The following is a 12892-nucleotide window of genomic DNA, read 5'->3' as shown; positions in this document are numbered from 1 at the left end:
ACTCTTTGCCACCTGCTGCGGTCAAAATCCTGATAGCCCACATGCGCCCACTATTGGAAAAAGCTCCTATTCGTGCCAAAGAGTTAAAGCCTCCTACCACTCAAGACTTGATTCCAGGTTGGCTCTCAGTATGTACAGTTTAAACAAACCTCAGTTTCCCAGATTTGAATGCAATGGGAAACTGTGGTTTTAGTTATAACCAGAAGCAAAGATTTCCATTCTCCTCCTCTAGCACACAGAAGACGAAAGGTCCTCAGGCTCACTGACTAACATAGTGGGAGGCTATGGCTTTCCGCTGCTTCCTGATCCAGGACAGCAGGTGACTTTCCAAGTTCTGCCTCCTTTGGATGGGCAGAGCTTCCCTGGCCATTTAAGAACCAGCTCAGTCCACACACTGTTCTTCTGCAGAAGAACAGTCATGTCAAACCCATGCTAAACTTACATAACAGTAAAACATGCATTGGTGTTCTGTTTTTTGTTTTTTCCCCAGAATTCTCCGAGAGCTTATTTAGCCTATTAAATAACAGACATTAGAATAAACAGTCACCTCATATAAAACCGTTGTATTCCCGTGCAAGAGAGGTCCGTAACAGATATAAGAATGGCCAACCACCCAGCCTAAATCAGAGGCTGCCCACCAAACCTAAAAGAAAGAAAGATTTTATTTTTTTAAGTATAAGCAGTTCTTCATAAGCATGAACTAGGTGAGGCTGTCCCTGAGGTTGTTCCAGAAGCAGCAGCAAGTGCAAAATGCTGCAGCTTGACTGCTAATTGCATTGGAATATTGCTACCATATGACACCGTCCTGGAAAGACTCACACTGCCTATCAATTAGCTACCAGGTGTAGTGGGAGGTGCTGGCACTGGTGTTCAAAGCCCTATACAGCCTGGAGCCAGGAGAGCTAAAATATTGTCTCACACTTTATATACCCAGCTGGTCACTGCACCACAGGGAAGGCCTTCTATAGATACCATGTAGGATTCAGGCCTTTAGTGTGGTGGCACCTACCCTTCTGTTACACATCAGACATGATCTCTGTTATCTTTTTGGCACCTACTAAATGCCTTCCTGTCCCAACAAGCCTTTTTAAATTCCAGTCTGAATCTCTGCAGTGTGCTTGAAATTGTTTTTAAATATGCTTTTTAAAAAAATTGTTAAATCACTTTGGGATATTTCACATGAAACAATTTACAAAATGAAAAATAAATCAATAGAAGTTACCTCTTTAGATTTAAGGCCGTATATAGCTGACATGGTCCAGTTTAACATAACGGCATAGCCACCTGTTGGTCGAACAACACCCTAAGTGAGAAGCAATGTGAAATTAAGATCGTTTGTAAATAAATTATGCCCTGAAACTTCATCCCATAAGGAAAATTACTGTTTCCATAATTTAACTTTCTGAAGCAATTAGCAACTCTCCCCTTAGCTCCTAGGAGCCCTTCAGAAGAGCAGAAATAGCCTTTACTTTTAGATTTTATCTCTGCAATGAGGAGGTGTGGAATGCTGTTCTTTTAAAATAAAAGCGAGTGCTCTTTGCAATTTGGTTTATATCCTATATATTGTGCTGAAACCTGATAGATGCACTGCAGTAACCTAAGGCTCCTGACCCTAACACACTTATAAAGAACATTACAAGATTTATGTTGAACCTCGGGTAACTGAATAAAAACTAGCAGTTTTCCGTCCAAATACTACAGAGAACATACACGCCCATATACTGATATTTTCAGAAGAGTTCTGCTTCAACCCTTCCAGATCTCACAGTCCACATGTGAGAACAGCAAAGGCTGGAAAATCCACGCATCTGGCTTGTCATGGTCTCCACTTGGGATTTCTTAGAGAGAGGAAAACTCACTACTTGCCTTTCCTTATAACACTGTCCCTAGTTTTCCTGGTTTTGTGTTACGGTACTTGACAAGGATATGGCTTTGGATACTACAGGGAGCACGGTTAGCCAGATACATAGCAGAGTGTCTTGCACATCTAAGTTGGCACTGCTTCATTCATGGGATACGGACACATTTATTTCCTCAGTAGGCTAAGGTCTTCCCTCAGAGGTAGGCAGAGAGGGAAAAGACCTTTTTGGCTATGGCATCTCACTCGTAGTCCTCTTCCCAGCAAGGTTTTCCTGGCACTTATGCTCAGGTTTTTCTCTTTTTTCTTTTCAAAGGTGCCAGGCAAAAGCACCCCCCTACTCCCCAAGCTTTTAGTCTCTGATGTATTTTTTCCATCCGCTGTGTTTACTTTCAGAAATGCCTTCCACTGTTTATGGTGTTCCTATTAGTTACTGTAAACCTTAGTGGGGAATTCTGAATCAAGGGGCAGTATAGAAATGGCTTAAATTAAATAAATAAAACTATCTGCCCCCCCCCCACAAGATCCCTGCATGAGATGGTGAGAAGCCTCACCAGCCACTTGTGAGAGTCATTTGCAAATATGGCTGCTGATGCTTCTTGTTAACTAAGGCTTAAGGTGGGGGACTCTCCTCAGCCTGAGCGCCACATCTGGGGAGAATCCCAAGGGCCAGACAGTAGGGCCAGGAGGGCCGCACTAGGCTCCTGGGCCTGACGTTCCTCACACCTAATCTCAGGCCATTCTCCATCTCTCCTCATAGACCATTTGCAAGCAATCCCTTTCCTCATCTAGTCTATTCAAGTTAGCTATATGTTGCTGTAAACATTCCTCTTGCTTCTTGTTTATGTGTGAGAATCTATCTTTTGATGTTGCTTCTTCCCACATGCTATTCCATATATTTCATGTGGTTTATTTCATCTGCTTCATCGATTTCATCCAAATGTCATCACGACACAGGAGCTTAGTTCTTTGATCTTATCCTGATCCAGCACAACACAGGACCAAAAAAAAAAAGGCTGTGTGGTGTCATCTGGGGAGAATCAAGAGAATCTGAAGATCAGAGACGCAGTGGAGCTACCTAGGATCTTCAAGGTGAACTGCTGCAAGGTGCAGAAGCAGGCTGGGAATACTTTGGTTGGGAAGAAAAATCCAAGTGGCTCAAATATTCACTGACAACACCGCTTCAGACATTAAAAGTGATGTTGGAGTAATGAAATACGATTAAAGTCAGCTCCAACAACACTAATCTTTTATGAGTGCTAAGCTCTGGGAAAACATTTTCAGCCTTTTAATTAAATTCTCCCTCATGTGGAATAGAGCATAATTTGGTCACAGATACTGAAAGGCAGGGCCTACCTTGGGGGTGCCAGTTGTTCCTGATGTATACAGAATATAAAGTGGATGGTCCGAAAGGACAGGGACACAGTCACATGGCTTTGCTTTCGCCATTTCTTCATGCCAGTCCAGGTCACGCCCTGGTTTAAGAGCAACATCTCCCTGCATGTCAAGAGACAGAGCACTGCAACCATTTAAACTGGATTTAACAAGAAGAAGAAAGGCTCAGAAATAATTAGCTGTTCCTTGTGGAGCACCAAATATATGCCTGATTTCTCTACCACATGACTTTTAGCAGCTGTACTGAAACTTACAAAATTATAAGCTTTAAACAAGTAAAGCAATAGAGGTTTTGCCACAGAGAAAAATAAATGTTACTTAAGTATCGTAAAAATGAAATGTTCCAATTAAATATTCAGGGAAATTATGAAGTCAGAGAGGGAAGGGAATAGTCCAAGAAAGTGTGTCAAAGTATTTGCTGTAACTCTACCATGTTAGGGCGGCTATAAACCAGAACTTTGTCAGGTTGGTGCTCTATCATCTCCAACGCTTTCTCTAAAAGTGGTATGTATTCGACTTTTCTTCCAGGTTCTATTCCAAAAGTTGCCGTTACAACCAGTTTGGGCTAAAAGAAGAGAGAGAGCTTTATCAGTTCAAATAGTATTTTCGAAACGGGCAATATCATCATGGGTCTTTGGGTTGTTTCACAAGTTACTTTGAGATTAGGCTAGGGAATGAGGAGCCCCGCCTCCAATTCCTGTAAATAACCATATTCCAGTCAGATCCCTAAGCTGTTCCTGAGAACTGGGATCCAATACAAACAACACCTCCCTTAAAGGTAAAGGTAAAGGGACCCCTGACAGTTAAGTCCAGTCGCGAACAACTCTGGGGCTGCGGCGCTCATCCTACAACTCCCATGATCCCTAGCTAGCAGGACCAGTGGTCAGGGGTGATGGGAATTGTAGTCTCAAAACATCTGGAGGGTCGAGGTTGAGGAAGCCTGCTTTACAGGCCAAGGGAGCCGGCGTTTGTCCGCACTGCAGACAGTTTTTCCGGATCATGTGGCCAGCATGACTAAGCCGCTTCCAGTGCAATGGAACACCGAAACCAGAGCAGTGCAGGGAAACACCATTTACCTTCCCGCCAGAGCAGTACCTATTTAATCTACTTGCACTTTGGGGGTACTTTTGAACTGCTAGGTTGGCAGGAGCTGGGACCGAGCAACAGGCGCTCACCCCGTTGTGGGAATTCGAACCGGCAACCTTCTGATCGGCAAGCCCAAGGCTCAGTGGTTTAGACCGCAGTGCCACCCACGTCCCTGCCTTACCCAGTCCTAAAACCACAAGCTCACCACTAATACACGGATACACCACACTTCACACTGCTTCTTCTATCTATCAAATGTGAAAACCTGATATACCATTTGTGTGCAGACATTTCTTTCTTGTTAAGAGAATAAATTATTTTACATGGACACCGGGTGACTATTAAAATGAAAGTTCAGCTTGCATTTCCTTGAAAACATTTCCTTGAACTGGGAAGGAGGAGGGAAGCTTTAAAATATATTTGTTTTATAACCTATGTAAATACATATAAAGAAAATATATTTGTTTTATAACCTATGTAAATACATATAAAGAAAATGTATTTGTTTTATAACCTCTGCCCCACGTAAATATGAGTTTCTGAAGTGTTTGTGCTATGAAAGATGTACAAATAACCTGTGATGACTAAAGAGGCTGCTGAGAAAGAGAAAGAGAAACAGCTGGGAGAAGTTTTGTACTTTCTCTTTCTCTCTCTTTTTAACCACTCATGAAACATTACAAAGAAGTGTCAAGACTGAACCTCACCACCTAGTGGATTTCATTGAAATAGCGGGTTTGGAAAAGGGTGAGGTGAGCTGCCATCTTGGTTCCTCTGTGTCTTCAATCCATTCCCCCCAAGTGGCCAGCTGTTGGTTGCACTTGTGGGGAAAGAGTGCTTGACCTACTTTCTGGAGAAGGGGCAAGTGAGCAAATTCCCATTAGAAACAGAAGGGCATGATGACAAGTGAGGAGCAGTTTGCTTGACCACTGTGTGCCTGACACTCTCCTTTACTGGCAGCAAGCAGAGACTGCATGTCTTTGAAGACTGGAGAATGTGTCATTTTGTCAAAAAAAAATTCCACAGAACTACAATGAGAAACTGTCTGCCTATTTATGCCAAAACTTTTCCAATTTGAAAATAAAGAATTATCATGTATTCCCTTTTTATAGAAAAGGTAATCAACATTATTGGTGGAGTGGTTCCAAGTACTTGCATTTTATTGCCAAAATTTCATTATCCCCATCAACTGGAAAATTTCAAGGATTCCTTTAAACACTATACCCTTTTTATTTTTTTAAAAAAAACCTATTAAAGGGAGGCATTTCTTAACCATAGTCACATAAAACTAAAGACACATGACAGCCTGTTCAGTGTATTGCAACAGATGAAAGAAAAACCTACACTTCAATTCCACATCTTTAATCACTGTTCGCCTTTTAGACTTCCAATAACCTGACAAGACTAACAATGATCTAGGGTGGGCTTTTGTGATATTCCCATAGCTATTTAAAATTCAAGATAAACCACCGGAAAACTGATATGATGCGTGTGCTACTCTGGAGCAGAATAGGAAAATAATTATTTTTATTAGCAAGAGTGAATGTGTACTCACCTCTTTAAAACGAGCACCGTGACTAAAGAATTTGAACAAATAATTATGAACAAGGAAAGAAAGAGGCAGCAGAAATAGTGTAAATGAAGTCCTGTAACTGACGCTGAGGAGATTTATTCTCCTGCAATGCCTGAAAGGAGGTTCGTTTCCCTTCTTTCCTCTCCTTACACTGGTATCACTTGCAAACACCATATCAGTAAGAGAAAAGCAAGAATTAGCCAGAGCAAAGTCAGCCATAAGCTGGCAAGCGTTGACTGAAAAGCAGTCACTTGTAACGGAGCTCTTTCTTGTTAATATTGCAATAGCTGAACCACACTGTGAAAGGTAGACAGTATGGGGGAACATCCATTATGGCACCTGAAGACATTCTAATGCAGCCGTGACCATCAGATGTTTTGGACTACGACTCCTACCGTCCCTGGCCATTGGCCAATCTGGTTGGGGCTGATGGGAGTTTTAGTCAACAACATCTGAAAGGCACCATGTTGGCTACCCCTGCTCTAGAGTGGAGCCACATCTAGCATGTTTGATGACTTTCTGAATGTATTAGGTGCAGGGATGCCAACAGGATTTCCTGGGCCCAGTACACTATAGGTAGACTGGGGCCCCTGGCCCATTCCCCATCCCGTAAGGTAAAGATAAAGGACCCCTGGATGGTTAAGTCCAGTCAAAGTTGACTATGGGGTTGTGGCACTCATCTTGCTTTTGGGCCAAGGGAGCTGACGTTTGTCCACAGACAGCTTTCTGGGTCATGTGGCCAGCATGACTAAACCGCTTCTGGCACAATGGAACACTGCGATGGAAACCAGAGCGCATGGAAATGCCATTTACCTTCCCGCCTAGTAATCTACTTGCACTGACGTGCTTTTGAACTGCTAGGTTGGCAGGAGCTGGGACAGAGCAACGGGAGCTCACTCCATCATGGGGATTCGAACCACCAACCTTCTGGTTGGCGAGCCCAAGAGGCTCAGTGGTTTGGACCACAGCGCCACCCACATCCTTCCCCCATCCCCTATCCCCACCCATCTATTGATGACTGCTGCCTGTGTACATATACAGTGGTACCTCGAGTTACAAATGCCTCAGGTTACAAATGCTTCAGCTTACAAACTCTGCTAACCTGGAAGAGTTACCTCGCATTGAGAACTTTGCCCCAGGATGAGAACGGAAATCGTGTGCCTGTGGCACAGTGGCAGCAAGAGGCCCCATTAGCGAAAGCACGCCTCTAGTTAAGAATAGTTTCAGGTTAAGAACAGACCTCCGGAACAAATTAAGTTCGTAACTAGAGGTACCACTGTATTAACTTAACCTACCCTATTTCACAGAGCTGTTACACATATAAAAAGGGGGACAGGGTAAATATTACAACCTTGAGCTCCTGAGTGAAAAAGCAAGTATATGCCACACTCTGCAAAGTTGCACTATGGAACACATCCCCACAGGCTATAGTGCAATGGCCACCAGCTTGGGTGGCTTTAGAAGAAGGTGGGACAAGTTCATGGATGAGGCCGTCAGTGGCAACTAGACACTCCGGCTATTGTCGGCCCGCACAGCTGCTTCTGAATAGCAGTTGCTGGAAACTTTAGGAGGCGAGACAGCTATTGCATCCAGGTCCTGGGGCCTGATCCAGGAAGGCCCTTCTTTTGGATTACCATTCACAGATCATGTAAATAAAGCCAGAAAAGCAGCTTCCTACAGTGTTCCAGTGTCCTGATGTTTACAACAAAATACCTAAACAAACAAAATGGTGATCCTAATACTATGCAAAAAAAAAACCCAAACCCTCAAAGGATGTGCAGTTTCACAGCTTTAGTGTCTGAACGACCAACTTTCACCCTAGCCTACCTCACAGGGCTGGTGTGAAGATAAAAGCGGGCTGTGAAAGACAAAGTACAGAGCCTTGAGCTCCTGGGAGTAAAACTGTGAGACAAATATACAACAAGCAACAGGTACCGTACTTTCCGCTCCATTGGACGCAGTTTTTCCCCTCCAAAAACTGAGGGGAAATGTGTGTGCGTCCTATGGAGTGAATGCAGGCTTGTGCCATAGCCGCGCACAACCCCTCCAGCAGGGAGACAGCAGGGAGAGGCTGCACGGGCTATGGCTTCTTTAGCTCCACGCAGCCTCTCCCGGCAGGGAGGGATTGCACAGGGCTAAAGAGGAAGCCAAAGCAGCCAGCGCGATCCATCCCGCTCGCTGCCTTGGCTTGTTCCATAGCCGCGCACAACCCCTCCGGCAGGGAGAGGTTGTGCGCAGCTTGTACGCTGCTCTTTGGGGCTGGGGGGAGATTTTTTTTTATTGATTTCCCCGTCTAAAAACTAGGTGCACCCTATGGTCCGGTGCGCCCTATGGTGTGAAAAATACAGTATATGCAATTTCACAGCTTGCAACCCATTTTGCCCACCTTGATAAACAAAAAAGTATCCTGGTGTTAAGTACAGTCTTAATGAAATGTTAACAAGCTACAGCTGTAAGGAGTTTGCTGATTCACCTTGTATTTTATATTTTTGTTTATGGTTAACAGTGTTTTAATAAATAATAGCCCTGTGATAACAAGCAGACCAGCAATGGGGACATGGAAACTTGGGGGGGGGGGACTGCAAGAGCACCATTTTTCCCAGTAGGAAGGAAGCCTTGTTTATTTCAAGGAAATTACTTCTAAGTAAAACATACCAAAGCCAGCCAATTGTGTTTTACTCTATAAAGGCACCACACTTGGGAAGTGAATGAAATAATTTGGACACAGCAGAAATTGCTAAACAAACATACCCCAGTTATCTTCCTCCGTCCAGCATCAGGCTAGCAGCAAGGAGCCTCTCCTGATTTTTCTGCTGCTCTGGGAGGGCTCTCCCAAGTCCCAGGTGAAACTGCTCAGCATTTCTTGCTCTGATCACTTAGCAACAGAGATTAAGTGTCCTTACTAATGGTGCTGCCTGCTGAGTGCTGAAGCATTAGAGCTGCCCCCATGTTTTGTGTTCCAAGTTTCTTCAGAAATATCCAATTGACTTACTTTCTTTTTTTAATGAAAACTAAGAGGCTGGGGTCCCTGCTGACCTAGGGTCCTAAATCCTGCCACTTCTACCCACCTGTCAGCAGTCCTGATTAGAAATGTCAGCTCCTTAGGAAAAGGTCAGTTCTGAGGCTGAAAACACTATCATTAGAGCAATTCAATTCCTGCTTAAAAGCAAAAAAGTCTATAAAAGCTACCAAGCCTCAAAAAACCTCTGACTGGACTGACTGCAAAAAATGAAAATAAAAATCACAATATCATCATCATGATGAAATAAAAATAAAAATAGTATTTTCATTTACAAGGCTTTCCTTCCACGGTTGACTAGGGAGTAGCACAGCAGTGGGGCAGATGATGTGCAAGGTTACTTGCCAGCTTTCATTTATTACAAGAACCATTTCACTTCACCTCTCCCATACTCGAGCAAAATTAATTGTTACCTTGGCATGATCAATGCGACTTGAAAGCTCTTTTGAAGCAAATCCACCGAAAATGAGACTATGTATGGCTCCTATTCTTGCACACGCCAGCATTGTGTACATCGTCTGTGGAATCATTGGCATGTAGATGACAACACGGTCTCCCTTCTTCACACCGTGGCTCCTCATGACACCAGCTAGCTTGGAAACCTGAGCAGGCAACAGTTTAAAGTTATATGGAGGTTGCATTCTATAGATTTGCATTTTGGGTGAATTAAAATGGCAGGTGACCACCACCAATGGAAGCTTGCTTGGTTCCTATTCTAAAGTGGCACCACTGCCCACCCACTATTAAACTGGCTGCCCAAGTCTTTGGTGAGGAGAATGAGGGGACTCCTCAGCCACGGGGGCCCTTGGTCAGTGCCTAACTGCTGGCACAAGGCCTGTATTCACATGATGTGTTCTATGAGAGTGAGAGTATAAGAGCGTGAGACTCTTAATCTCAGGGTCATGGGCTGGTGTCCCACATTGGGCAAAATATTCCTCCATTTCAGGGACTTCAACTAGATGATCCACATGGTCCCTTCCAACTCTATGATTCTGTGACTGTTCTTTTATTAAAACGACCAAAATGTGGCTATCTCCCAAAAACAGTTTATGGAAAAACATTCAAGATCAATAACGTTTCACTCTTAAATAAAGAAAATGCTGCATAAATCTACCACAAGCAATTAGTAAAGCATGATAATTCAGTGTATATCACTTGAAACGACACAATCAAAAACTGAGGCAAGGTATGGGGGGAAACGAAGATTTGCATCAGTTAACTTGGGATAAACAAGAAATTAAAAGTTGGTATTCCTTTATTCCATAAAGACAAACCACAACCAAAAGTAAGCTCTAATCAAAATGCTATTAGTAAAAGGTGCATTAGAAACACACGAATAAATTTCACTCATGAGCTACTCCATTTTATTAGAAATGTGTGCGGTATAACATTTAATTATCATGTTTGGCAAGTTGCACTTTTTAGCAAGTAAGATAAAGCTATATTAAATAAACCCAGATAGGCATGTGCCCCAAGTATAATAATATTTATGAGACTATATCAAATCCTGCCAACGTCACATGAGCTCCTCATTCCAAACTAGTTACTTGGCTCCATGTTTCCCACCCCCAATTTCATACTAGTTCTAGCCAAATAAATCTAATAGGACAATAAGTGCACCCTTTCTGAAATCAATCCAATCGGGTGTCATGCTAAATCATAGTTTAGCGTGATAAGAATGAGCCACACCAAGAGAGATACAGGGAAAGGCTGTGGCTCAGTGGCAAAGCATCTGCTTTGCATGCAGAAAGTCCTGGGTTCAATCTTCACCATCTCCAGGTAAAGCTGCACCTTGCCTGAAACCCTGAAACTGCCAGTCAGTGTAGACAATACTGAGTTAGGGAGACAGAGGATCTGACTGTGTAAAGCAGCTTCTCCTCCTAAATATCAAGGTGCAGGAAATTAAATTTCAATTAACGGTATACATGTGGCAGGTATCAATGCAGCCACTAGGATCAAGTTAATGCGAACCGTGGTTCATAAAACATTTGGTGGAAGCTAAGCAAGCCAAAGTAAGTTGTATCAGGCGTATGCAAAGAATTGCCCTCAAAGGAAGTAAATTAATTGTGATTATAACCTCCCATGTTGGAAGATTCAAAAAGCAGATGTTGTTCAGCTAAAGCAGGAAAGCTTTGCAGATCAGGATGCTGAAAGTGAGAGGCAGGGTGCTAATGGAGTTCTGGAAAATGCAAAGGATAGCACTTTTGCTGTGAAAATCTAGGAGCTAGTCTGCAACAACCATTTCTGACTCCAGCCTAATTATGTGTTTTCTTGCTTCCTGTGCAGCTTTTTTCCAACTGAGTTGTGATGTGTAAGAAATGCACTCTGGCAAAAAAAAAAGTGTGGTGTTGTTGTTTTTAAGACTATAAAGGTAAAGGTAAAGGTACCCCTGCCCGTACGGGCCAGTCTTGCCAGACTCTAGGGTTGTGCGCTCATCTCACTCAAGAGGCCGGGAGCCAGCGCTGTCTGGAGACACTTCCGGGTCACGTGGCCAGTGTGACAAAGCTGCATCTGGCGAGCCAGCGCAGCACACGGAACGCCGTTTACCTTCCCGCTGGTAAGCGGTCCCTATTTATCTACTTGCACCCGGAGGTGCTTTCGAACTGCTAGGTTGGCAGGCGCTAGGAACAAACGACGGGAGCGCACCCCGCTGCAGGGATTCGAACCGCCGACCATGCGATCGGCAAGTCCTAGGCGCTGAGGTTTTACCCACAGCGCCACCCGCGTCCCTTTTAAGACTATAGTGCTTCTTATACAGAATATGATTGTTGTCATTATAGGGGAGGGCCCGTGAGTAAAGGAGATGCAAGAAATTTTGGATGGACATCAACCCAATTGGAAGTTGACATATATGCATACAGTGGTACCTCTGGTTACGTACTTAATTCGTTCCGGAGGTCCGTTCTTAACCTGAAACTGTTCTTAGCCTGAAGAACCACTTTAGCTAATGGGGCCTCCTGCTGCCGCCGCGGCACCGGAGCACAATTTCTGTTCTCATCCTGAAGCAAAGTTCTTAACCCGAGGTACTATTTCTGGGTTATTGGAGTCTGTAACCTACGTATGTAACCTGAAGCGTATGTAACCCGAGGTACCACTGTATCAGTTTTGAAAAGAGCACATGTGGTAACATGGCTATATTTGCAGCTTTCCTGCTTTTTTTGTGCAGCTCAGTGTGCACTGACCCATTATTTTAGCTCTAGTTTGCGTCTCAAAACACTGAGCAGAAGAGTCTCAATAACCGGGGGGCGGGGGGGTTTGGGGTGAAAGGCCTGAAGCCCAATCCATAGCTCTGCAGCTTTTGTCACTGGCGTAATAGAAATGCTACATAGAGGAAATGATAGCATTTCTGAAATACTGGTTCTGTCAGGCACGTTTCCTCGTGTATAGCAAACTGGTGATCCAGTGGTGCCGTAGGCTTATGTTACGAGCCATCAAAACAGGCCCATTCAGTTACGGGAGGTTGCAATTTTGGAAGAGGGTGGAACAGAATAGGAGGGCTAACAGGATGGGGCGGGTTTAAGTGCACTCTGCTGACACGCATGGTGAGTCCAGTTTGATTAAATTGTATAATTTGACATTGGAACAATCAATGTTGCCAAATTCTGTGTAGCCGCTATTAGGCGCAGGAAACAAGAGCTTTCCAATGCCAATATGCAGGCGAAGGCAAATACTTAATTTTATTTATGCTGTCTAATTTTAAATTGCTGTTATGGCCTAATCTGTATTGAAATTGTCCTTTGTTTTTTCCGGTGTTATGCTTTGCTGACTAGCTGTACGAGTTAATCTGGTCTGCGACCATTTTTAATAAATTTGATTTTGATTTGACATTGGAACAATTGGCATTAATAATTCTATTCATTGGTTAAAAATGGTATTGTTATAATGAGGCTGCTGTTGGAACGATATTGGAAAATCAATAAAAATGTATTTTTTTAAAAGGGGGGAAAGAAAATGTGGTTTGTAT

The 12892-nt window shown here is 43.5% G+C and overlaps 1 protein-coding gene across 7 annotated transcripts in view; it reads right to left on the bottom strand.

The window, feature by feature from the left end:
* The window catches only part of ACSS3 (acyl-CoA synthetase short chain family member 3), a 68390-nt gene that overhangs the window by 45018 nt on the left and 10480 nt on the right, over nt 1–12892 (bottom strand). For all 7 annotated transcript variants that reach the window (XR_008332555.1, XR_008332556.1, XR_008332557.1 and 4 more), the window contains 5 exons: nt 9342–9530; nt 3684–3818; nt 3215–3355; nt 1223–1303; nt 548–643 (listed from right to left, as the gene is read on the bottom strand). Coding sequence is in view for 2 of the 7 variants with exons in the window: in XM_053406949.1 (XP_053262924.1) it covers nt 548–643; nt 1223–1303; nt 3215–3355; nt 3684–3818; nt 9342–9530 (642 nt within the window). In the remaining 5 variants the exon portion in view is untranslated. The remainder of the gene's footprint in view (nt 1–547; nt 644–1222; nt 1304–3214; nt 3356–3683; nt 3819–9341; nt 9531–12892) is intronic.

Source organism: Podarcis raffonei, chromosome 10 (genome assembly GCF_027172205.1).
Source record: "Podarcis raffonei isolate rPodRaf1 chromosome 10, rPodRaf1.pri, whole genome shotgun sequence".
NCBI lineage: Eukaryota > Metazoa > Chordata > Lepidosauria > Squamata > Lacertidae > Podarcis > Podarcis raffonei.
The sequence above is the reverse complement of the archived record's forward strand: the minus strand, read 5'-3'. Positions and strand labels throughout refer to the sequence as shown.